Genomic DNA, 27,685 nt, shown 5'->3' on the forward strand with positions numbered 1-27,685 from the left:
CTTCCCAGGTGGCTCAGTGGTAAAGAATCCGCCTGCCAGTGCAGGACAACCAGGAAACTCAGGAAGATCCCCTGGGAGAGAAAATGGCAGCCCACTCAGTATCCTTGCCTGAAAAATCCTGTGGACAGAGTAGCCTGATGGGCTGCAGTCAATGGGGTCACAAAGAGTTGGATACGACTGAGCTTACATGCAATGACATTCTTCTAGGATCCTTTTAACATGTGTGTACAATTTTTACCAGCTATACACATTCAGAAATTACCCCAAAAGACCAATACAGGGTTTTGTTTTGTTTCTTTAACCTGGCATCCAGTGTTCCATGTCAGTTTATTTTGGATTCAGAGAATGTTCCTATGCAGGGATTCTCTCCAGTCCCAGCCCAGAGGCTCAGGAAGTTGTCAGTTTGGGGGAGATAGTCGGGGTCCATGAACTTAGGTGAGAAAGAAAATTGCACTTCCAGTTTTACTAGCCTTAAATGAAAGGTAGCATTTCCTTAAATTATGAACATAGGGACCAAATCACCATAATATAAGCATCACCTGGGTATGTGTCTTCAGCAGAAATCACCATGTTACACTTATTGTAGATGCGTCCAAAAATCATTTATATTTCTTGTTTGAAACTATAGTAGTTATTAGATCCATAACAAATCTTGTTATTTAATACATTATAACTATGACAACAAAAATATGTTTTGATAACTGTGCTTTAATTGATTTACTTTGTGAGCCTATGTATTTTATTCACTTTAAAACATTTTCCTGAGGAGTCCTTCCTTAGGCCTCAGACAGCCAAGAGGTACAAAATGAGGTTAAGAACTCCTGGGCTGATGGCCTCTTAAGTTGTGATTTCAAAAAGAGTACATGTAAGTATAAACTGAGTCACTTTGTTATATAGCAGAGATTTCCACATGTTGCAAATCAACTATACTTCAGTAAAAATAAATACATAAATAAATAAAGTGACAGAACCTGTCAGGTTGTCTGCTGGGGAAGGAGTTACAAAGGCTCGCGTGACAAATTAAATGACAATTATTTCTTAGCACTAGTCCTGTGTTTTGTAGACACTGATCTGGTTGTTGGGGACACATTAGGAAACAAAGTGGGCAACAATCCCCGCCCTTATGAAACTGAACAGTGTGTGTGTGTGTGTGGTCTATTCAGGTACGATTCATGTACCGTCATCAATCAAGCAATTGGGACCTGGTTAGGCTCCATTAAGGTGGGCTGTACATGACCTTGCCATACTTTCTGCCTTTAATTTTCTTCAAAATGCTGTCAATGATGATGGGGCATAAATATCAAAGCATTTGTCATGTGGGTAAAACTTTCAGAATAAGGAATCTCTTTGCTTTTAAAACAGTGTATTTTGACCCAGAAATCAAGAACCCTTCAACTTTCTCAAGTCCCCTTTTCGTCCTTCATCAGATCTATTTATGTAGATGTTGGCAGGGTCATACCCACGTTCCCTTGGCCCTTCCTGGAGCTTGTTTGCTGATAATTTCTGTACATGCCCATGGCTTTCTGTGTCTCCCTCCCTCTTTGTCAAGGGAACACGCTTTTTCCATACACAGGGCAAGATGGAAATTCTGGGGGATGATGCCCTAAGAAGTAGCTCTCAAGCAGCGAGGGATAGGAGACGGTGGATAAATACTCTTAGCCTCCTTGCTCCTAGAAGGATGATTCTGGAGCATCTCTCCCAGAAGGTCTCCGGCGGGACAGAGCCCCAGTCACCCATAGGGGTGAACTATTCATCAATACACACCCATTTTTCAAACCTCTGTTCCCTCTTGGTTTCATCTCCACACTCCGCCATGTAGAGTGAGCTTGCCGGGGTCATCTTGCCGGGAGTAGTTGTATGTGCGTCTTTGTCTTAGAGTGTCCTTCTGTCAGAATCCATGCTAAGGTCATCTATTCTCTTGATTCAGAGGACACACGTTCAAGACTTCTGTTGCCGGGTTTGCTGCACCATCTGGACGAGTGCTATTTCGTCTCCCTTTCACAGAACTGCTCCTGCTTGTACGTTTTGTACATGCTTCAGACCAAATCCATCTTCTCTCTGCCTGAACTCTCATTACCATTTCTTTGATGACCCAGGGGTAGTCATTGGATCGATTTGACCAGAGTCCGAACTCACTGAGTTGATAACTTCATGGAATGATTTTATTTTTTCAGTAATTGCTACTGAGTGTGTTCTTCCCAGTGGATATAGGGAACACAACAATAACTCAGCCTGAGTCTGTCTGTCTAAGCCATTAAAGAAGACAATCTCATTCGAATTCAAAATAACACCGCTTTCCTTTGCTCGGGTTAAGCTTGCATCAGAGAAAGAGACAGAAGTAGCAAGGCATAGGTAGCGGCAGGAAACAAGGTGAGCTTTCTTATTCTTTCTTTCTTCTGAGTCCCTCCCCCAAATAAAATCTCTTACTATCTCCTGGCTCAAACTGATGGGGGAGGGGAGCGTTCAGTAATCCAGCTGGCTGCAATCAGCTGCCTGGAGATTTTGTTGGAGGGTGAGATGCCTGAATCTCATTTGTGTCCGCCTGAAGACAGCCTCTGCTTTTGGAGTGGTCATGGTGTAGATATATGTGGTTTTAGAGTAATATTCAGCTCCTCCCAAACTCCTGCACACTGTAGAAAAGCAGTCGTGGACTTCGCTGGTGGTTGAGAACCCAATTGCCAGTATAGGGGATACAGGTTCGATTCCCCAGTCCAGGAAGATTCCACATGCCATGGGGCAACTAAGCCTGCGTGCCACAGCTATTTAGGCCATGCTCCAGAGCCTGCGCGCTGCAACTACTGCTGCAACTACTGAGGCCACCACAATGAGAAGCCTGCGCCCTGCACCTAAAGAGTAGCCCCGCTAGCCCCAACTAGAGGGAACCCATGTGTGGCAACAAAGACAACACAGCCAAAAACAAAACAAACAAATAAAAAGTGGGGAAACAAGGAAAAGCGGCCATATTTCCCTTTGATCCCCCCATGGTGCGTGCCTCCAATGCCCTCATCAAGTTGGCCACCATCCCGTTTCTTAGTTAAGCGCTTGCCATGCTCCCTACTCCCTCTCCACGCACCATTGGAGCCAGAGGAAATGGGTGTCTTCTATGCCCGCCAAGGGCTTCAGGGACCTGCTTGGGGAAAGTTGCTTCCATCTTTCTCTTCCCAGGCACATAATATGTACTATCCAGAGGTCTCATCCTGCGTCTCAGGCTACGTACGTCCTGAGGGTTTTCACTTTCTGAAATTTCCAGATGAGAAATGAACTCTTTATGTATCAGCATCCCTTCCAACTTCATGGGATAAATGTTAACGTCTCCCCTGTCACCAAGTGTAGGAGGGGTCCCAACACTAGCTTTCAGTCTCCCAGAGAGCTTCTCTGATCCAGAACAACCTCCTGACTATGTCTTTTGCGGGTAAAAACACTAAGATCAGTCCAGCATCTTTGGAACAAGAGAGGTAGAGTAGGAATCTTTGGCCATGAGTCTAGCTTTCCTTGAATTTGGCCTTCCAGAATTAATTTTTTTTCCTTCATAGCAGTATCTGCATTCTTGTCTTACAATGTTTGTAACCTCTGGGGATAGGAATGTTTATCTGTGGTTCATGTCAATGTGATATTACATATAATTTTATAGAAACTCATTTGCATTCCCCAAGGTCATAAAGACATCATTCTTGTCATTCAAGAAACAAATTCAGGAAATCACTAGAGTTTCCAATGACACTGTGGGAAAAAAGGCAAACATTTATTTTTATTTGCAAGAGCAGTTTCTGCCAATAATTAGTGCTCACAAACCTTTTAAGCTACAGTAACTTTTGGTAAACTCAATGAAGATTTTAAAAAAGACCCAGTGATAATAAAATTACAGAAAAATCTCCATTACACTGTCGAAAAATGTTTGGAATCCAAAATCCACTATTTTCTGCAATGGTTTTTAATATTTGCTCTGGTTAAAAAAAGATTTTTCTTTTTGCTTCCTTTCTACTTCTACATAGTACTGGTTAAATGTCCCGTATCTGACATTTTCTGTATTTAGATTATTTTCATTCTTACATCCTTATATTAATATTTTAGATAAAACATTGAGTGTGTTGTGTTTTATGAAAAAAATTATAGATCCTATTTATGATGAGGCATTTCCAGTTTAGCAAAAAACTGAAAATCTAAACAGTAGAAAGTCATTTTATGCCTTTTTTTCCTTTTTAGCTATAATAAATAATTAGCAACCTATTAATTACAAACATTCTTAACTAGGCTTAGAGTAGCCAGAGCATTTTCAAAATTTTAAATTCATGTTTGTTACAGTATGTGAAGTCATTAAGAAAAGCCTCTGGTTTTCCAGTTTGGTAAGAAATGGCTTTTGTTTGATGCAGAATTAACAGAAACTAATGATGACTATGTAGCTTTTCCAGAGTCTTAAAGGCAAATCTATATTGGCCTACAGTTAACATGCAAATTCTTCCAACAAGCAACACAAAATGTATTGTAGTAGTCATTCATGATTATCAACATTCAAGAAGATCTAGTCAGCAGCACAACTCTCCTATGTCAGAAACACATAACGTGGTCACAACTGAATTCAGATCACACCTGGGAAAAATCCCCTTTTCCTAATGCATCCTCTAGAGTCCAGACTTCCAGTACAGTACAGAAACAATAGCAATGAATGCTGCGGTACCAAGTTCAGCACAGACAAGAGTTTGGTGGGCTAGCATACAGAGCTTTAAACACAGTGACAAACAAAACCAAACATCTTGCCCTGTTCTCTCTCTTCTCCTTCTGTGAGACTAGAATTCTCACAGTCTTCTAGAAACATTCAATTCGGGGAATGAAGTCCAAATGACCCTAGCACTGGGGTGCTGAATCAAGGGGCGGAACATGGAGTTCAGCACCTCCCACAGACACATCAAACCATCCTAGCGCTGAAATTGCTCCTTGGAGGGGAAATTTGGCCACAAGGGGACGTCATACTCATTTAAGAGAAGGTACTGGGGGAACACACTGCCGTGCAAAAGATGGTTTACTACTACTAATAGGTTTGAAGGAAAATGTGATTTTTCAAAATATTTAGTTTTCTCCCAAGGAATATTTCTGGTGGTATACCGCGGCTCAAATTTCACTGCATTATTTTTGGTTGGATAAATGGAATGTGCACCCGCCCCATCACCATCACTCTTAAGTCTTCTTCCATCACATAAGACACTTGTTAAGATAAGAAAGATATTCTACTAAAGCTGACGGTGATTGAGAGTCATTCAATATTCAAAGTTCCTAAAGAATCGTTGGTTCTCTGAAAGGGATAAAAAAGTAGGAAAGACTTTTTTCAAACTCTTGCTAGTAAACAGGTATTACTTCAACTGATACAATGGCTACGTGACATCGAAGTACTATAAATTATCAAAACTATCGTACAGAAAAATTACAAATTCATTGCAAAATACATTACACTGCTACCATTAAGAAAAAAGTGCTTTTTGTTTTCCTTTCTTTTTTTTTTTTGCCAGAAAAGTATTCTTTCAATATAGAAAATCCTACGCGTTACCCTGCATGTGGCTAGGATATACCATAACGGAGTTTGTACTGAGTCCTTCTGATTTGCTGGATGAAAGGCTGAAAAATATAATAATGACTTGTTAAAGCCATGTCCCAGACGACCGTGCCAGCCGTCAGCGGAGGGATGCCTGTGTAAGACGCACGAGGACGCCGCGGTCTGCCGAGCCCTGCCGGCGGCGCGCGGCCCCATCAGTCGGGGCTCTGGGTCTCGGCCGGCGGCGCGTCCTCGGGGCCCTGGCGCTCTCCTGGACCGTTCTCGCAGCCTCATCCCGCTGCGGCTCCTCTGACTTCCGCTCAGGGATGCCGGTACTGCCTCATGAGAGGCACGATGCAGGACGGCGGCCCCGCCAGTTTCAGGAACGGGTGTCTGAGGAGCTCCTGCGCTGTGGCCCTCCGAGCGGGCTCCCGCACCAGCATCAGGTCGAGGAAGGCCCGCAGCACTGAGGAGACCTGCGGGGACAGAAGGCAGCCTCCTGAGGACTGACCCGACCCAGGCCCCCCACGCGGCCTCCCAGCCAACTCCCAGGAAAGCCTTCTGCCCACAAGGCCAAATTCCATTTCTGGAATCGAAGAGAAAGAGGTCATGGGAGCAAAAGCAGGCATTGCCTTTCTTAACGCACGCTGTTTTCCTTATCTTTTTCAAACCTGAAATAATAGGAGTAAATGACAATACAACAAAGATATGTACTAAATAAGAGACAACAGCAACTCTTACGGTGCAGCCACTATGTTCAGACGCTGGTCACAGACATTTGATGAACAGTGTCATAAACATGGAATGAGTTTTATTTTTTTATTTTTCTAACCATGCAGCCATCTAGGCTTTGTGCAATTCCTTTTTTTTTTTTTTTAATGTGGACCAGTTTTCAAGTCTTTATTGAATTGGTTACAATATTGCTTCTGCTGTATGCTTTTCTATTTTTCTGGCCTCAAGGCATGCAGAATCTTAGCTCCCAGATCAGGGATCAAACCCACAACCCCTGCATTGGAAGGGAAGTCTTAACCACCGGACTGCGAGGGTAGTTCTCTCCCATTCTTGAAGAGAAACAAATTTCCCTAAGGAATATGACAACAGATAGCATTTGTCCTTTAGTTTCTTGTAATTTACTTTTTTGCACTATAGCTTATGTACATTCAAGAACATAAAAAGCATATGTTTTACAATAGTTCTTTAAAATACACACACACACATATATTATATATACACCTATATATTCCATACTCCTACCCAGGCTCCCTGGGTCGAGAAGATCCCCTGGAGGAGGGTATGGCAACCCACTCAGGTATTCTTGCCTGGGAAATCCCATGAACAGAGGAGCCTGGTGGGCTACAGTCCAGGGGGTTGCAAAGAGTCAGACGCTACTGAGCACAGCACATTATTTAAACTGTCCAATGTTGTAAAATTTTCATGCTCTTGTTCAATTCAAGCAGTTTCCCTGCTTTGTTGCAGGTCCACCCAGCCTACATGAGTGATTCTCCAGGGGCTCTTCCCTAAGGTGTAGGCGTGAGGGAAGAGGCAATGCTGCCACAAACAATTCTCTCCCTGATAGTATTTGGGGGATAGTGGGATTGTGGAAACGGCTCTCTCAGCAAGCCCAGCCCCACTGGTGGCCGCACAGTGGTGGTTCGTTGACTTAGCATCGTTTTTTTCTGAGCTTGGCTCTACTTGATGATGCCTGGAAACCAGGAAAGACCCTCACTGGTTCCCTCACCATGCTGTTCACTGCCGCTGTCCACCCTCTGACATGCCTCATCCTTCACCTTGCTCACTTTGCCCTGGCTGAGGGTCTTCGAACTGCTCCTCCCTACACCTGGGATATTTTTATCCCAGAACTTTGCATGACTTGCTCCTTTTTGCCAATCAGGCTCCAGTCCCTTGAAAGGACTCCCTTCAACCCTCAGCCAAAACTAACTCCCAATTCCTTTTCTGCCCCCTCTCAATCACTTTACAGAGTTTTAGTCATTTCCTGCTATGTACCACTCTCTAAAATTATTTTGATCATCCATCATATGTAGTTTGTTATCTGCTTCCCCAACTAGAACGCAACCCCTCTGAGAGTCAGGAAATGTGTGGCTTTGAGCGGGGATGTCCTGGTCATTAGAACAGCCCCCAGCATGCCTTAAATTCTCAGTGCAGAAGTGCTGAGAGGCACCCACCCATGGGAGAGGAGCTCATGTACCCAATTTCACAGAGGAGCTTCAGAGAGGGAGGGGCAGACTCACTTGCCCAAGGGAGTGAACAAGAAGAGCTCAATAACTCTAATTCTGTAACAGACAGCTAGTCTGAAGCTATGCAGCACAGAGAGTGCAGTCTGGTGCTCGGTGACGACCTGGAAGGGTGAGTGGGGGGTGGGAGGGAGGCTCAAGAGGAAGAGGATTTCGGTACACTTGTAGCTGATTCGTGATGCTGTATAGCAGAAGCTAACAGAGCACTTTAAAGTGACTAAAAAGTAAATTAAGAAAACAACCCAAGATCCGTGCCCAGAAACCAGGACCTACTCTCAGATGTGATGTGCCAGCCTTTAACCTCAGAGCGAGGGAAAAATCAAAGAACAGTGTGGGGTTCCAGCAATGGCTATTGCTTCTCACCTTGTGCAGGTCCTTCACTCTTGGAGGTAAACTGTCCCGGATCCGCCGCATGGCCTGGAGCGGGGGCTCGTTGAAGTAGGGGGGCTCACCATCGATCATCTCGATCACCATGATCCCAAGGGACCAGATGTCCACCTGTTTAGGCACAGTGATTATCTCAGGCAAAGAGAACTTTCTGAAAGGTTGAGTATGGCCAGGGAGCCCAGTAGATTCATACTCATTCATAAATTCATATGGTATTTGTAACTTCTCAAAATCTACAGTTCAGATTTATCGGCTGAACGGTTGAGTGACCAAGTGTTTGCTACTGGTCTTCGCCTGCTTTTTAAAGGCAACTTCAGTGAAGATTCTGACAGTTAGGTACATGGGAATATCTTACTACTCTGAAATTCAGAACCTTTAAAAAAATCCTGTTAACTTGGGTGGTTCCCAGTCTATCAGGTCAGATGAGAAAACCATTCAAAGTTTTATGTTACGAACGGAGAAGAAACTTACATTTAAACCATAAAAAAAATAACAAAAGTTTTTGGCATATTCCTAACAAACTCCAAAGAGCTACACTGCACAACACAATATCTCCTGATTCTTTCATTAAGTTGACTTTTTAAGTTCTTTGCTGCCGTATTTAGGTTTTTCCGTTTCTGTTTTATCACTCCGAAGCAGTGTACACAAAACTGTATTCTGTAAAAACACTGTCAGAGACTGGAAGAAAGGAAAGAGAGACGTGACAAGCAACCCTTCCCGCTTAAAGAATGGGAAGTCGGGGCAATGAGGTGCCGGAGCTGCTATAAATTCCCAGGCCTTGGCGGCTCCCGCGTCCCTCGTTACACCTCTTATCAGTTAGCTGCATTCCTGCTGTCGCCCACAAGTGACCTCCACTGAGAGCTGATGCTCTCGGGACCACGGTGAGATAAGCAAGAGGCATACTTATCCGAGGGCAGCACGCCAGGGAAGGAGAGTCCGCCGCCAGTCCGGCTGCTGTCCTCCGCTCACTGGTCCCTGCCCCCCTCTCGGGGCTCCCCGCCCAGGGCTGGCCCCTGTACCACAGTGTGTGGAAATGCCGTGTGCCCAGGCGAACGTGCTCCTTGCCTCCCTGTGTGTTCATGTCTCAGAGATTTATTCACACTGTTCCCTCCCCCGAAGGCCCTCCGCCACTTCTGCCCCTCACTTTATGTATCCAAACCTTGTCCCTTAATAGATTAGGAGCAGGTATGGGAGCAACTTAAGTGTCCATCAACAGATGAATGGATAAAAAAAGACGTGGTATATATATACAATGGGATATTAGTCGTAAAAAGGAATGAAATGCTACCATTTGCAACAACACAGATGGACTTGGAAGGCATTATGCTAAGTGAAGAAACTCAGACAGAGAAAGACAAATACAGTAGGACATTACTTATGTGTGGAATCTAAAAAATGCAACAAACCAGTGAATAAAACAAAAAAGAACCAGACTAATAGATATAGAGAACAAACTTGTGGTTACAAGTGGGGAGAGGGAGGAGGGAGGGGCAACAAGGGGATAGAAGAATTAAAAAAACAGAAGGTTACTGTGCCATTATATGGAATCATGTGTATGAAATTTTTTGAAAATTGTAAAATTTAAAGACTAATTCAATAAAAAAGACTTTTTAAAAAAAATTTAAAAGTCAGTAACAACAAAAATAGATTATGAGAAGTTATTTCCTTTCCAGAAGAAACAGAAATTGTGCCATATTCTAAAATATGTTGCAATATTCATGTATGATTTTTCCTATGGGAAAACATTATTTCTCACCCAAATATTCTCCCCAATCTGTGGAGCTTTCTCTGACCCTGTATCCTTTGAAAACACCTGCTCATCTGTGAGTCTCCAGCCACTTTTCAGGTTGCACTGGCCTTGGGGGTTAGATGAGAGCTGGAGTGCCTCTTCCCCAGTGCCCATTCGAGACCTACGTACATTGCTCAATCCATGCTGTCATGACACCCCCAAGGGTAGACAAACTCTCTTCTGCCACACTTGCTCTGTGAAAAGTCTAGTGAATGGCAATCGAATGTGGAGTTAAAAGTCATCAAGCTGGTCTCCTGGGGTCATTAACGAGCTCAGAACCTTGCATCTCAGCCAGGCCCTGCCCACTCCCCAGCAACGACCATCACCTCCTTACCTCTGTCCCATATGGCAACCTGGAAATCACCTCGGGTGCCATCCAGTAGGGCGTACCAACCAGTGATTTCCTCTTCGGCACCTCTTTGGAAACTTGAGCACAGAAACCAAAGTCAGACAGCTTGATCTGAAAAGGAAAGGAATGCAACAAACTAACCATTTAAAAATACTGACTTCAATATTTGGGACAAGATGGAGGGACCTAGAGATTTTCATACTAATGAAGTAAGTCAGAAAGAGAGAGACAAATACCATATGGTGTCACTTATATGTGGAACCTAGAACAAACGATACAAACGAACTTGTCTATGAAAAAGAAACAGACTCAGACAGAGAGAACAGAGTTGTGGTTGCCAGGGAGGGGAGGATGGGCAGATGGGGGTTGGGGTCAGCAGATGCTCACAGCGTGTATAAGATGGACAAAGAGCAAGGTCCTGCTGTAGAGCACAGGGACCTGCATTTAGTATTGTGACAAAGCACAATGGAAGAGAACATGAAAAAGAATGTACATACACACATGTATATATACACATGTACAATTGAACCACTTTGCTGAATAACAGAAATTAAGGCAACATTCTAAATCAAGTATTCTTCAATAAAATAAATCTTAAAAATATACTGGCTTCAAAATGTAGAAATATAACAAAAGTTTCAGCTTCAAAGCAAAATCATCTTGTCATTCACAAGCCTTGGATATATTAGAGAAGGGGCTCTCAGACCCTTTCTTTGGAAAAGGACAACCCATTTTAATGAAAAAAAGCTCTCATGGCCCCACCAGGACTGACTTTCAAATGTTTAACTCCTGCTGCTGCTATCTTTTTATACAATCATGAAATAATATAATACACCCAAAACAAGAAACTCATCAAAATTCAAGGCCACTACTTCCATTTAATGTAAGAGATGATGCTTTATTGCAAATAAACTGCTAGTCACAAAGCAAGTTTTGTACAAACCACTATAGGTTTTTTTCCACTGAACATATTTGGATTTCTAAATACCCTGAGATGATTCAAATAACCAACCTCATTTCTATGTTTGAATTATTGCAAGACCCCGCTTGTAAAGGATGCTGGAACACCACTGTAGACACAGGCTCCCCTTTATTTTTGGTTTTCCTCCTCTCTCAGGATAACTCAAGTCGCCAATGGAAATATGGGCATAGAAACTGGGTGTTAACAGTTACTAGGACTTCAAGGTGCTCAACTTAATTACCCATTGTGCATGTATATATGTTGTTTATTTTAGAGGTCATCAGAAAAGAAAACCCTGAGATTTCTTGCCCAGAGCTTTAAAGAATACTCTTAAGAACACATCGCATCATTAGGAACCCCGCCAAGTTATATATTCCAGGTGACAATGATTCAGTTTATTTCTGGGAGGCTTGATTCCTGCTCATGATGACCTGATCTGGTTGGAGAGGATTGTCACTTAGGATTATTGGTGATAACAGAATGCATTAAAAAAATGCTTCAGGCATTGGTTGGCAATGTTTCAGAACGGCCATTTGGAGTGAAAATTGCCATAATCAAAGGTATGGTCTCTAAGGAACAAATTCTCCCTTGATCCTCTTTATACACCTCTTAATGGTTTTCAGTCTTTTTTTCTGGCTCTTTCTCTGCTGCCCACACCTTAATACTGGGCTCCCTGGAGTTCAGGTCCCAGCGCTCACCTCTTCCCTTTTTATGTGCTTTTGCTAGATACATTTTTTCCCCTCCCAGGCTTGATGCAGATTTCTCTCCTTTGTTCTAAAACTACACATCCATCCAGTATATGTTTCTACATGGAGTTAATTCTTGTGAAGGGTGTAAGTTTCATGTCTAGATTTATTTTTTGAGCATGTGGATATCCAGTTGTTCCAGCACCATTTGTTGAAAAGACAGTCTTTGCTCCACTGTGTTGTCTTCAGTCGTGTCCAGCTCTTTGTGACCCTATGGACTGTGACTCTGCCAGGCTTCTCTGTCTGTGGGATTCTTCAAGAAAGAGTACTGAAGTGGGTTGCCATGCCCTTCCCCAGGGAATCTTACCTACTCAGAGATCGCACCCACATCTCAGGCATCACCTGAACTGCCAGGCGTGTTCTTTAGCACTAGTGCCACCTAGGAAGCCTTGTGCTGCCTTTACTCCCTTATCAAAGGTCAGTTGACTCTGTTTATGTGAGTCTATTCTTGGGCTCTCTATTCTGTTTTATTGGTATGATGATGGACAGGGAAGCTTGATGTGCCACAGTCCATGGGGTTGCAGAGAGTTGGACATGACTGAGGAACTAAACTAAACTGAACTGCTAAGTTTAGAATCAGTATGTCAATACCTACAAAACAACTTGCTGAGATTTTGACTGAAGATCAGATTTAATTTATGGGTCAGGTTGGAAAGAACATCTTGATAGTACTGAGTCCTTCCTATCCTGCAACCTTATTATAATCACTTATTAGTTCTAGTTTTTCTTGTTGATTCTTTCAGATTTTCTAAATTGGTGATCATGTCATCTTTGATCAAAGAGAGTTTTAATTTCTTCTTTCTCAGTCTGTATACCTTTATCCCTTTTCTTATTTTATTCCATCAGCTAGTGCTTCCACTATGCTGTTGACAAAGAACGGTGAAAGGGGACATCTGTGCCTTTTTCCTAAACTTAGTGGGAAAGCATATTCAATATATAAGCATACCTCAAAGCCCTATCACTTCTCACTTTCTCCAGAATTTTTCTTCGGAGCCCTTATTGATCTACTTGATCTCCAAATTTGTGAGAATTTAGCACTCGTTTAACTTTGAACTGTTTTCTAATGCTGATTTTGTCACTCCAGCTAGGAATGACCTTGCTCAGAGGCAACAGAGCTGCCTTTTAATTGTGAAGCCATACTATACTTGTTAAGATCTGAAAAAGCAGTAGGTACTCAAAAACTACATGCTATTAGATCAACTTTATTTGATATTGACATATATATGGGTTTTATACACAGAATATGGCTTCCCCAATGGCTGAGTGGGTAAAGAATCTTCCTGCAATGCAGGAAAGAGACACAGGAGACATGGGTTTGATCCCTGGGTTGGGAAGATACCCTGGAGGAGGAAATGGCAACCCACTTCAGTATTCTTGTCTGAAAAGTCCCATGGACAGCAGAGCCTGGAGGGCTACAGTTCAAAGATTTGCAAAGAGTCGGACAAGATGTGCATATACAATATACACACATACATGAGACAGGAGATCACACGGCAGAGATACATTGTTTTCCTTTTAAAATCATCACTGACTTACCGAAGACAACTGTTTCTAGAACCAAAGCTGTAACACAGATGAAACAGAGGTAATGTTTTGGAAATTATTAATTTTTTTTTCTTTTTCCATTTCCTTATTTATGATTTTCTCACCAATCAGGTCAAGACTTGTGGGGTGTGGTTTGGGGGTGGGACTCCATCAAATTGGATTGCTCCAGATGGAATGTTAGAGAAAGCTGGTTTAACAGAGAGATGATTTTTCTCAATTGTTGTGGCATATCAAGAATCATATGCAGATGCTTCAGATCATATAATTTCCGTGTGGTATAAAGAAGAGTGCCCTGGGAATTCCCTGACAGTCCAGTGGTTAGGACTTGCTACTTTCATTGCTGGGGCCTGGGTTCAACCCCTCCTCAGGTAACTAAGATCCTGCAAGCCACATGGTGTGGCAAAAACAAAAAGAGTGGCCTGTGGCCATGGTAGCTGGTCCATAATTCTTGTTGCCCTATTGTAAAAGGCATCTACAGTTCTGAGAAGTGAAAACCCTTATAACCCATCACTTTTAGCCTAGGATTATTTGCAGAAGAGGACAAAGAACTGTGACTTATATCAGGCCCCAATTCTTTGTTATATATCACTTCTAACCACTTCAAGCTTTAAAAACATCTGAGTAGCACACATCCCCACACAAACAAGGAAGAGAAGGCATATGCATCTATGTTCAGAGGCAATATTAAACATATTCAATAACCAGAGTCATCTAGACCATTCAGAATCTAGACATTAAGTTGAGCACATTTCTGGAGATATCCTGAGGGCATTGCCATCTTTAATGAGGCAAAAGGAGTCCTGGTACAGGGTTAGGCTCAAGGGGGATAATACTCCAGTGAATGGAAACAGTGGCTATTAACCAACAAGCATGAGAAAAGTGCAACATTTTAAAAATGGGTATAGACAAGGGGCTTCCCTGGTATCTCAGCTGGTAAAGAATCCACCTGCAATGCAGGAGACCATGGTTTGATTCCTGGGTCGGGAAGATCCCCTGGAGAAGCGAAAGGTTACCCACTCCAGTATTCTTGGGCTTCCCTTGTGGCTCAGATGGTAAAGAATCTTCCTGTAATGTGGGAAACCTGGGTTAGATCCCTGGGTTGGGAAGATCCCCTGGAGGAGGGCATGGCAACCCAGTCCAGTGTTCTCGCCTGGAGAATCCCCACAGACAGAGGAACCTGGTGGGCTATAGGCCATGGGGTCATAAAGAGTCGGACACAGCTGAGCACCTGAGCATGCATGCATAGATACAGTGGTGAAACCCCCTTGCACACCAGCCTTGGGTGCCCCCAACATGGCCTCGATGGAGAGATGGCACAGTAGAGTGAGTGGAAATGAACTTGAGGCAATGCTACTGGCTCCCATCATGGCCTTTGTATGGTGTGCAGGGGTCCAGAAGCTTCTCTCCTCCAGATCTTAGTGAAGGAATGGGGAAACACCCAGCACAAACCTATGGTTGACAGGAGAGCCAGTCCCAAGGACAGCTTTCAAGACTTGAGGGAAGAGGGACTTCCCTGGTGATCCAGTGGCTAGGACTACATTCCCCCAATGGAGGGGACCTGAATCCCACTGCTGGTCAGGGGATGGGCCCATACCATCAGGGACCCCACATACCTCAACTGGAAGACATCCCATGTGCTACAACTTAAAAAGATTGTACTTTTACTCACACTGCAGTGAAGATAGAAGATCCTGATGCTACAACTAAGACCCAGACAAACAGATACACATTAAAGAAGACTTGAGGAAAGATGCTGGAGTAAAATATTGCAGAGAAGCCTTCCTGGAAAATCCAGCAGCTGATGGGACCAGTTAACCCTCAGTGGTCACTGGCCCAGATAGCAGAAGAGGCTGTAAAGATGAGGCATGGACCATCAAGACCCAAGAAGATGGATTGTGTCTCCTTCACCCCGAGGTCCCATAACCCTCATTTGTCTCCATTCTGAGAAGGATAGTGGTGGGAGGTGGAAAGAAGGAATAGGTGGTAGCCAAATTTGAAAGACAGGTTTTAAAGGAATCAGTTTAACCTTACTGTGGTTGAACTTGATAGACAATGTTTAAATTGTATAAGCAGACTAAATTTAATAGACTGAATTAAAATAGAGTTTAAAATTTTTTGAGCCACTGGGGCTTCATGAAAAAGTCACGATTAACTTTAAGAAAGAGCGAAGCTATATAATTGTGTGTCTGTGTCTGTGTGTATAGTTATTTCCAAAGCTCAAGCATGAGTAAATTTGCAACTCTATTACACAGATAGGAGAGCAGGGACAATTTTGCCAATATATTTTGTTTGCCTGTAAATTTAAGAAACCTGAATGATTAAGGAGGTGAACATATCAAAATTTTGGTATTGGCAGTTTTAATTTCAGTATCTCTAGTGTGGTTTTCTTTTAACAGACATTAAAAGAAGATACCAAACCTGAAAGACCAATAATTATCTCCCTGACAAAATGTAAGATCAGGAATTGAAACTCAACACTTGGAAGCCAGTCCTGTTCTTCTGTTGTAGGAGTATAAGTGCTTTTGCATGATTTTTTTTACTCATCCAAGTACATAAAAGAGACAATTTTCTGAAAGAACATAATTGCACACAACATTCATCCAAATAAATCTGCAAGTAGATAATGAAAATTCAAGTAATGAGTATAATAAAGCACTGTAAGCAGTTCTTAAAAGCAAATCACAGAGACTTAAGGCTGAGCCTTAGTTTAGATAGGATTGCACAAGGCAGCTACTTAGGAAACCACATTTGTCCCATGAGGAGAACTGAAGTGAGCACGTTGCCCACCCCCAAACAGGAGATGTAGCTGGTTCCACAGGGACAAAAGGAGGAACTGGAGCTTAGAACTCAGAAAGCTGTTACTTAAACCTGAGCTCTTATCCCTATCAGTGCATTCCGGCTAGGAGTCACAAAGTGTTAGTCGCTCAGTCGTGTCTGACTCTTCGGGACCCCATGGACTCTAATCTGCCAGGCTCTTCTGTCCATGGCATTCTCCAGGCAAGAATATTGGAGTGGGTAGCCATTCCCTTCTCCAGGGGATCTTCCTGACCCAGGGATCAAACCCGGGTGTCCTAAAATGCAGGAAGATTCTTTACTGTCTGAGACACCAGTCAGGGCCCCACAAAAACTTGCAAGAGGGGGAGCAAGAGAGACTCTACCCACAAGATAAGTTTAACACAGAATGTAAAACCCTTGTTTTGGGAATTGTATGGACTCCAAAGAACTGCTGCATCTGCTCCAGGTTTTTGCTAAGACAGAAAGATGGATGCTTTTGTGCCTTTATTTCTGGGTGTTTCCTACAAGGCAATGGTACTCAAGGGCATATCATCAGCTGGAGATTTCTCAGAGATGCACCCAGCCTGACTGAATCAGGATATCTGAGACAAGGGCCCAAGAATATTTTTGCTAAGGTCTCCAGGGGTTTTAATGGTCACTGAAGTCTGGGAACCTCTGTTTTAAAAAGAGCAATGACCCCCGAATGAAGGATCTGAGAGAAGTAACAGAAGGGGCCAGACTGATGGTGATGCCTCCGGCTGAAGGCCCACTTTCTCAGCAGCCAAAGCCTCGAGGAGAGGGAAGGCATTGAGCAGCTGAGCTGCAAAGGCCTGGAAGCCCCAGGCAGCCCCTCCGCCTTCCGATGGAGCTCAGAGCTTGGTAGTAACTTGCCCAAACTGTACAACAGTATTAATGAAAACTCAGTCCTGGGGTCTCCTGACTTTTCATGCTGTGCTCCCTGCATTAGAAATTGGGAGAATTTGGGTCTATCTCAGAGACTATTGGAAAGGAATGAATATAAGCAAGCTCATGCCTGAGTCTCTGTTTAAGAAGAGCTTTTGGGAGATCATATTCGGGTCTCCTCCTAATGGTAAAATTCTAACAATTTGAGGATCCAGGAAAATAATACCAAAGAATTAAGTGAGCTGGTGGAGACGCTGTAAAATGAGGAGTATACACCCTTGGTGAAGAGACACTGACATCCAGCTGACTGTCAGGGGCCCCGCAGAGGACTTGTGGAACATTCTCAGGTTCTGGCTGCCAGTCTAGCCCCCCTTACTTATCCTTTAACCCTCACTGCGGATGCTGATTGCAGCCATGAAATTAAAAGACGCTTGCTCCTTGGAAGGAAAGTTGTGACCAACCTTGATAGTATATTAAAAAGCAGAGACATTACTTTGCCAACCAAGGTCCGTCTAGTCAAGGCTATGGTTTTTCCCGTGGTCATGTATGGATGTGAGAGTTGGACTGTGAAGAAAGCTGATCGCCGAAGAATCGATGCTTTTGAACTGTGGTGTTGGAGAAGACTCTTGAGAGTCCCTTATACTGCAAGGAGATCCAACCAGTCCATTCTAAAGGAGATCAATCCTGGATGTTCATTGGAGGGACTGATGCTAAAGCTGAAACTGCAATACTTTGGCCACCTCATGCGACGAGTTGACTCACTGGAAAAGACTCTGATGCTGGGAAAGGTTGGGGGCGGGAGGAGAAGGGGACGACGGAGAATGAGATGGCTGGATGGCATCACTGACTCTGTGGACATGAGTTTGAGTGTACTCCGGGAGTTGGTGATGGACAGGGAGGCCTGGCGTGCTGTAGTTCATGGGGTCACGGAGAGTCGGACACAACTGAGCGACTGAACTGAACTGAACCCTCACTTCAAATCTTATAGGAGAAAGGGGACAAACATATTTGCTATTTCTGGCACTATGTTAGCTTGGACCCCTCCTCCCCCAGAAGCAAATGCTGAGATAAGGATTCAGTGTAAGTCATGTACTGGGGAGACACAGGAATCACTCACAGTCAAATGGAGAAATAGAACCGGGAAGGGAAGGTGGTCATTCAAGGACTAATTAGCAAGCAAGCTACCACCTTGGGAACTAGAGCTCAATCCTGTTGAGGATGTCTGGGAGACTGCGTATAATGTGTCCTCTGTGCTATTCCATCCAAGGGCGAGACAACTAAGGTATTTACACATCAATTCCCATCACTTTTTCAAGGCTGCCTCTGGGGAGTGTGGAGGTTAATTTCTTTGGAATTTCTAGCCTGCTTTGTACTAGAAGAGCAGACTCCAGTGTCCAGAGAAAGTCCCCAAGCAAAGAGATGCAAGTGGTGGCATTTGAAGGTGCAGTTAGTGAGGGCTGACATGGCACCACGTGACTGGGGCAGCAGCAACATTTGAACCATGATGCTGTTCACCCCCATCATACCACCTCCATGACTGCCATGTGTGAAGTCAAGCACAGTGTTTTTAAGTGAGAGAGGCATCTGAAATTTCATGTGAAATTTCCTAATTCTTAAAGTGTGGCAGCCAATTTATAGTAAAAAGACGACAAAGATCACTTGTAAATGTCTCTTTTTAATAGATGCATTCATTGGGCTTAGGAAGATATGGGTTTGATTTCCATTTCAGCCAATGAATTTGATAAAAGTTAGTCACTCACTGTCTAGTGGTCCCTAAGTATCATCTCTTAAATGCAAACCCCAGGCCAAGGAAAAATCACGGATAAATTTACTCAACTTTTAACTGCAAGGCTTGGGGGTCGGGATTGCCTTCATTTTGGGCATCCACTTTGTACTTGGTTTACCTCTTATGGTTTTATACTAATTACTTCATGTAATTCTTACAACCACTCTATAACAGGTTATTTATTTTCCTTTTCAAACCTCAAACATCACTCCTTAAACACCCCTGCTTAACACAAATTGGTGACTCACTAGATATTATTTCTATCATGGACAAATAGTGAACAATTTATTTTCAGTTGATAACAAATAATTTCCCTTGTAGTCTCTGAGAGGCCAGAAAAGATTTATCCTCTTAAACGTGAGCAATTCACTGTTTTTTTTACTTTCTTTATTGGTGGATAACTACTTTATAATATTGTGCTAGTTTCTGCTGTACCTCGATGTGAATCAGCCACAGGGTACACACGGCCCCTCCCTTCTGAATCTCCCACCTGTCTCCTTCCCCATCCCATCCCTCTGTGTTGTCACAGAACACTGAGTTGGGCTCCCTGTGTCACACTACAAATTCTCACTTGCTATCTATTTTACATATGGTCATGCATATGTTTCCATGCTTTTCTCTCAATTCGTCCCACATTTTGAAATGTATATAGGTTCATGCTGCTGCTAAGTCGCTTCAGTCGTGTCCGACTCTGTGCGACCCCATAGACGGCAGCCCACCAGGCTCCCCTGTCCCTGGGATTCTCCAGGCAAGAACACTGGACTGGGTTGCCATTTCCTTCTCCAATGCATGAAAGTGAAAAGTGAAAGTGAAGTCGCTCAGTCGTGTCCTACTCCTAGTGACCCCATGGACCACAGCCTACCAGGCTCCTCCACCCATGGGATTTGCCAGGCAAGAGTACTGTAGTGGGTTGCCATTGCCTTCTCCGATACAGGTTCATAGGAGGTTGCAAAGAAAGGTGCATCCAGTTCTCCCTATATATTAGCATCTTATATGCTATGGCATGATATCAACACCAAGAAATTGATGGACAGTCCATAGAGCTTGCTCAGATTTCATTAGTTAAATATGAACTCACTTGTGTATGTTGTGTATGTGTGTCTGTGTTTGTACTCTGCAATTTTACAACATTGTAGTCTTATACAACTACTATCACAAATTGATAACCAACAGTAACCTCACCATAAAACGATGATGCTACCTCTTTATAGCACACACTCCCAGTCTGTAACCCCGGCAGCCACTGATTTGCTGTACATCTCCATATTTATGTTATTTCACAAATGTTACATAAATGGAATTATGCACTGTGTATCCTTTTGAGTTTGACTTTGTTTCACTCAGTGTAATTTCCTTGAGGTTCATCCAAATTCATGAACGTGTCACTCATTCATTCCTCTTTTTCCTTTGGGTAGTATTCCCTGGTATAAACACACCACAGGTTATTTAGCCATCATTCACCTTCAGAAGGACATTTGCATATTTTCTAGTTTGGGGGCTATGATGACTAAAACTGCTATAAACATTTGTGTGCAAGCTCATATGTGGAAATAAGTTTCCATTTCTTTGGAATGTATGCCTAAGAGTGAGACTGCTGTCACATAATAGCAAGTCCATTTTTAGTTTTGAAAGGAACTGCTTAGCCATTTGTCAAGAGTGGCTCTACATTTTACACTTGCACGAGCAATGTATGAATCAGTGGTGTTATCACTGCTTTTCATTTTAGCTGCTCTACAGTTCAGTTCAGTTCAGTTCAGTCGCTCAGTCGTGTCCGACTCTTTGAGGTGTGTAATGATATCTCATAGTTTTAATTTACAGTTCTCTCAGGATTGATGATGTTGAATATCTCCCAAGAGGAAGAGAACCCAGCATACCTGTGTGATAGACAATATTTCCAAAATTGCCAACAACAATACTGTCCCTGAGATCTTCTTATCATGTGATTCAATTCTCCTCTCACTCAGGAGGGTATTATGTTTCTTCCCCCAGAATCTGGAAGGGCTATGATCATGGTGGAAGTGACGTTATGAGACTCTGAGGTCATAAAAATGCCGTACTGCCACCCTGTTTTTTTGGGACACTCACTCACGGACTCCAGCCCCCACGCTGTGAGGATGGCCACGTGGAGAAGCCCGATGGTAGGGTGCTGGAGGACAGTTACAGCTAAGTGTGCAGTCACCAGTCAGTGCATGTACCTGACATGTGCCCGAAGAAAACGTACAGATGTTTCATCTGACAAGTCACTGCACTGAGCCCAGCCAACTCTCAGAGCCAAGCAAGAATGCTAAAATAACGTTTGACTTAAAATCATGTGATTCATTATTATGACAGTAAACAAAGATGTCTTCTGCTCTATCAGTTCAGTTCAGTCGCTCAGTCGTGTCCGACTCTCCGCGACCCCATGAATCACAGCACGCCAGGCCTCCCTGTCCATCACCAACTCCCGGAGCTCACTCAAACTCATGTCCATCGAGTCGGTGATGCCATCCAGCCATCTCATTCTCGGTCGTCCCCTTCTCCTCCCGCCCCAACCTTTCCCAGCATCAGAGTCTTTTCCAGTGAGTCAAAAACTCCAATATGTTAGTATAAATTATACTCTCAGCCTTTTCTTGGAGTAGTCACACTCCCTCTCTGCTCTCTTTTTTAAGAAACAAAATTTCCTTTCTCTATAGTAACTGGAGTCACCAGGGAGCCCTGTTCTGAAATGTGGACGAGCTCACTCTTGCCAGGCTCCGCCCACACACTGCGCTTCCTCTTCCGGGACTGCACACAGTCCCGATGGCCACAGGCCCCACCCCCTGACAAGTCTCCGTGGTCACCACCCCCTGCAGAGGGGTCTTCTCTGACAGCCTCTGCAGACTCTGTACTGTCCACCATCCTTGCTGCTAAGTCACTTCAGTCGTGTCCGACTCTGTGTGACCCCATAGATGGAAGCCCATCAGGCTCCCCCGTCCCTGGGATTCTCCAGGCAAGAACACTGGAGTGGGTTGCCATTTCCTTCTCCAATGTGTGAAAGTGAAAAGTGAAAGTGAAATCGCTCAGTCGTGTCCGACCCTTAGCGACCCCACGGACTGCAGCCTACCAGGCTCCTCCATCCATGGGATTTTTCTAGGCAAGAGTACTGGAGTGGCTTGCCATTGCCTTCTCCTTACTCGGCTTAAATCAACGACTCATAGAAAACTTAGAATGTATCACCTTGCCTATCTGGTGGTGATTTTATTTGTACGTTTACCTATCTGTTTATGATCGCACCCTGATATCAGGGCTTCCCTGATAGCTCAGTTGGAAAAGAATCTGCCTGCAATGCAAGAGACCCTGGTTGGATTCTTGGGTCAGGAAGATCCCCTGGAGCAGGGATAGGCTACCCACTTCAGTCTTCTTGGGCTTTTCTGGTGGCTCAGCTGGTAAAGAATCGGCCTTCAATGCAGGAGACCTGGGTTCGATCCCTGGGTTGGGAAGATCCCCTGGAGAAGGGAAAGGCTACCCACTCCAGTATTCTGGCCTGGAGAATCCATGGACTGTATAGTCCACGGGGTCACAAAGAGTCGGACACGACTGAGCGACTTTCACTTTATGATCACACCCCTAGACGCTTAGAATAAACTGAATGAAATTAGTGATTTTGCTTTACTCATCCTTAGGACCTTGCACAGAGCTGGACAAGACTGAAGCGATTTAACGTGCATTCATGCATATATAAATTACACATGTATACATGGAAATATGGAAAATGGGATTATGGTGATCTTTATTTTATCCTTTATACTTTTCTGAATTTGCTGGATTTTCTGCAATAAAATCATCAATCTTTATTTTATTTTTTTTAACGAAGAAAAGCCGAAGTGCTTGGGAAGCTTCTGGCTACCCTCTGATCATTCCTGGGCAAATTCAGATGACATGGATGTTTTCCATGTTAGGATGCTGGGTGGTAAAAGACAGGTGCGTCAAAAGGACACTGGCTCCATTCATCCAGGGGCTATTACATCTGGTGGGAGTTCAGGGAGGTTGCTGTTTAGTCGCTAAGTTACGCCCCATTCTTTTTGCGACTCCATGGAAAGAGCCTAAATAGCAAAACCTCAAAGCTCTTCTAACTTAGTCTTCCTGGGAACATCAACTCATTCCTTCCGTGGCTGTTGTTCTGTGGTGTTTTGTACCCTGGTGTGGCTGATAAGTTTCAAGTGAATTCTCTGGGTAGGTTGCAGTGATGGTAAATGCAGAAATCTGAGCCTAGAGATACACCAGTGTGGTGGATATCTTCCATTCATCCTTCTAGATCTAGGTCCTCTCTTCTCTGAGCCCTGGGAGGTCAACTTGTGTTGACCCGCTAATGGCTTCCAGCTGGCCTCAGTCACTCAATGCAGGGCTCCAGTGGGAGCCCAGAAGGAAGGACCAGAGTGAGGCTGGGTTATTTTTGACCCAGCTCCCAACCTGCAGGTTCACTGTGGGTCTGGCTTCCAATGAGGCTCAGAGCTCCTGCCAGCAGCCCTCTTCCTGCGACAATCACTACTTCCAGATTCCAGTCACGCGTTCTGCACCTTACCTCTTCAGGCATGGGGTGGCAAGATCAGTGTTCCATCCTGGTCCTCATGACACTTCTCTTGACTGATCTACATCCACCAATATCTTTATTAAACTCTCCCAAAGGACTTCCCAGATGGCACTAGTGGTAAAGAACCCACCTGCCAATGTAGGAGACATAAGAGATACAGGTTCGAACCCTGGGTCAGGGAGATTCCCTGGAGGAGGGCGTGGCAACCCATTCCAGTTTTCTTGCCTGGAGAATCCCATGGATGGAGGAGCCTGGTGGGCTACAGTCCATGGGGTCGCAGAGTCAAACACGATTGAAGTGACTTAACACACACACATACACACCCTCAAATTACTGGAAGTTGTCATTTGCAGGGACTCTTAGTGATACTGCAGACATGAGTAGGGCGGACACGTCCTAGAAAAGTCATTTTCCCCCACCAACAAAAATAAGCATGTGGCGGGAAAACAAAAGACCTTTCCATATTACTTCCCATGCTTATTGTTAACGTGGAAAATTATCCTTCAAATTCATTTCACAGATAATTCTGACTAACAGGATGACACAGAGGATGGTGATTTCCTTTTTGTAAGCCTTCCGGGAAGTGTCGTAGGTTGACTCATGGAAAATCAGAATTATGAGAAAGTGCTATTGGAAAGATAATACCCGTGACAGATGAAGTGACAAAGCAAACTGGGGAGGGACCAAACATGAAAACCTTACCCGGCCATCGCTTGTCAGCAGGATGGAGTCACTCTTTATGTCCCTGTGGATCACTCCTTGGTTGTGAAGGTAGGAGAGAGCTCTCAGAACTGACAGACAGACAGTAGCTATCTGCTCTTCATTCATTCTAGAAAGGAAATCACATTGAAGGAGCTAGGTCAGGTTTAAGACCATCTTTGAAATGATCAAGAGAGGTAGCTCCCTTGGGTTCCAGTGAACCAGTCCATGCTCCCCAGTCCATGTCTGGAAAACCTACAGGGAAGGAAAAGGAAGTCTTTGGGACCTGATTCCCAGAACCTAAGGCTTAACCCTAACTATGACAGGGGCCAAGTATAAACTGAAGGAAAGAGAGCCCTAGTGGCTGGTCTTTGGGTCATTAGAGCAAATGCACTTCCTTGGACTCTTACAGGTAATTCCCCAGGTACTGACAAACCGCCAGGGTCCTGCAGAGAGGGACACTGAATGGAGCTATATATAGTTCCAGGAATGGTTCCTAGGTGATCTTGAGGAAGTCCTCTAATGTCCTTGGGTCTCTTTTTCCTCATCTTGGACATGGGCATGACCATGGTTCTCTTCTTGGGCTTCCCTGGTGGCTCAGATGGTAAAGAATCTGCCTGCAATGTGGGAGACCTGGGTTTGATCCTTGGGTTGGGAAGATCCCCAGGAGAAGGGAAAGGCTACCCACACCTGTATTCTGGCCTGGAGAATTCCATGGGCTATATAGTCCATGTGGTTGCAAAGAGTTGGACACGACTGAGTGACTTTCACTTTCACAGTTCTCTTCAGGCTTCCCTGGTGGCTCAGACAGTAAAGAATCCACCTGAAATGCGGGTAAACCTGGGTTCGATCCCTGGGTTGGGAAGACCCCTGGAGGAGGGCATGGCAACCCACACCTGTATTCTGGCTTGGAGAATTCCACAGACAGAGGAGCCTGATGACTACAGTCCACAGGGCTGTGGAGTGACCGAGCACACATACACACACATGCGCACACAGACACACTATCTATCTGTATCTGTATCCATGTAGGGTTGCTGTGGCCTCTGGCTATACTAATAGGAATCTGCCAGCTGAAATGCTAGTGATAGATGTTCAGTGTCTTCCCTAGCATCGTTTTGTTTTCAGGTGGTCTACCACTGACTTGGAGCTGTAGGGGGTCATGAGTGAAACACTGCCTCATTACAGTGGAGAAGCAGCAGAATCTCAGTGCCCTCACATGGGTTCCCAATGCTTTCTTGCTGTCTTGCTTCCCCTCTATTGCTGCTCATCTGGATTCACTTATGATTTGGATGCCATTTCAGTGACATCTGATATAACTCCTTCATGACAATCCTTTCAATTCTTTGGCATTTTATCTATCAGGAGAGCAAACTTAAAGTTTCCTAAATGTACATGATTTTTTTTTTTTTTTACATATGTGTTCCTTTGAACCTTGCTTTTCCAAGCATAGTCCATGAACTAACAGCATTAGTCTTGCCTGGGGGCTCCTTAGAATGCAAAGTATCACTCTCTTCCCTATGGAATCAGGATCTGCATTTTAATAAGATCCATGGGTAATTTGTATGCATATTAAAATTTGAGAAGCACTGTCTTAGCACATACTCTTTCATTTGCTTTCAATGCCCTTTTCTTCCCACTTCCCTTCTTAGTAAACTCCTATGCATCTCTCAAAACCCATCTTGGACATTGCTGTATATCAAAAATATTTCTTGACTCTAATAAAGATATTCAGGTACTCTTCTATGCTACTCATGTACATCTTTCTAATTCTACACAGGTATTATAATTTATTTATTTTGTACTCCCAGCATTTAGGAAAGAGTCTTGCACATAAAAAGTGATTAATATACACTTGATGAAATGACCACAACTGGCACATCAGAGAAGCAAGTAGCTGAGGCAACAGGGGCAATTAACCATTGTTACTTGCAAGGTGATTTGAAACAGAATTGAAGAATCTCTCTCTCTTTCTTTTATGTAGTTTATTCTTGTTCAGTTCAGTTCAGTTCAGTTGCTCAGTCGTGTCCGACCCTTTGCAACCCCATGAATCACAGCACGCCAGGCCTCCCTGTCCATCACCAACTCCCAGAGTTCACTCAAACTCATGTCCATCGAGTCGGTGATGCCATCCAGCCATCTCATTCTCTGTCGTCCCCGTCTCCTCCCACGCCCAATCCCTCCTTGCATCAGACTCTTTTCCAGTGAGTCAACTCGTCGCATGAGGTGGCCAAAGTATTGGAGTTTCAGCTTTAGCATCAGTCCTTTAAGAACTACATAAAACTTTGCTCTTTCACCTGCCCCTGCCTTTCCCAGATACCCTTGGTAGTATCAACACATCGCAATGGCCTAGCAACTCAGGAGAATGAAACTCAGTTTTAGAAACTTTCATAGGGATGGGAAATTCTATTTGTCACTTAAACTCAATTCTCAGCAGCTTGCTGACTTAAAATCAATGAGTATCAGTGAACTCCTAGAGGGCAGGGAGAATGTGAATTGAATGAATGAACTATACATACATGATATTGTCATAGGCATCTGGGAACACAGAAGAAAGGGCAGTCATTTCTCTGCCTTCAAAGCGCTTACAACTTATGAAGAGTTCATAGAAGTGGTTAATGAGGTCTTACCCTGGGGAAGAATAATAAGCATCTTGAATTATTTGTCTGGATAATAAGAAACTTACCTGGTATGAGTAACGATGTCTGTCAAGGCACCACCTTCTAGGAATTCCATGACCACCCAGAGCTCATCACTAACAAGGTAGCTGTTGTACATGTCAACCACGTTGTCATGGTGATAATCCCGCATTATCACAACCTGGGCAAAATGGAAAGACAATATTTGACTTGGGAAGGTGAAATTAAGCTTTTTGTTTTCTTGTGACTACATCTGGGCTGTGAGTTTAATGATGGAGAAGTAATGATGGGGAGGGAGAGGTAGATTCAGAAGTCTATTACAGACAAAGGGGCAGTGCTGAGAGTTGCTGGTAGGAATGGAGATCACATTAGCAAAGTCAGAGAAAACAGCAGGTCAGTGAGACTTGGGAAGAATCAAGAATAAAGACAGGCAGAACCATAGAAGGGTCTCCACTCACAAAAGTAGGGTTAGTTAACTATTCTGGGGGATATGATCAGATTTCTCATGGGTTGCTCTTAAAACCCACTGTGCATATTCTGCTGTTGGTTAACTGGGCAAAAGGGTCACTCACCAATGCAAAGTAATTGAGTCTCATCAGTTCAGTTCAGTTCAGTCGCTCAGTCGTGTCCGACTCTCCGCGACCCCATGAATCACAGCACGCCAGGCCTCCCTGTCCATCACCAACTCCCGGAGTACACTCAAACTCATGTCCACAGAGTCGGTGATGCCATCCAGCCATCTCATTCTCCGTCGTCCCCTTCTCCTCCCGCCCCCAACCTT

General features: G+C 43.9%; 1 protein-coding gene across 1 annotated transcript in view; it reads right to left on the minus strand.

Annotated features, from left to right (window-relative positions):
- Positions 1-5,225: 5,225 nt before the first annotated feature.
- Positions 5,226-27,685, minus strand: part of PAK5 (p21 (RAC1) activated kinase 5) — a 247,551-nt gene continuing 225,091 nt past the window's right edge. Inside the window, 7 exon segments of the mRNA XM_055426086.2 lie at positions 5,226-5,287; positions 5,540-5,607; positions 5,894-6,000; positions 8,140-8,274; positions 10,287-10,412; positions 24,269-24,395; positions 26,952-27,085. Of these exon segments, the coding sequence (XP_055282061.2) occupies positions 5,226-5,287; positions 5,540-5,607; positions 5,894-6,000; positions 8,140-8,274; positions 10,287-10,412; positions 24,269-24,395; positions 26,952-27,085 (759 nt within the window).

The sequence above is a fragment of the Moschus berezovskii genome, chromosome 15, assembly GCF_049115385.1.
Source record: "Moschus berezovskii isolate FMDL1 chromosome 15, NW_MosBer_1.0, whole genome shotgun sequence".
In the NCBI taxonomy this organism is placed as follows: domain Eukaryota; kingdom Metazoa; phylum Chordata; class Mammalia; order Artiodactyla; family Moschidae; genus Moschus; species Moschus berezovskii.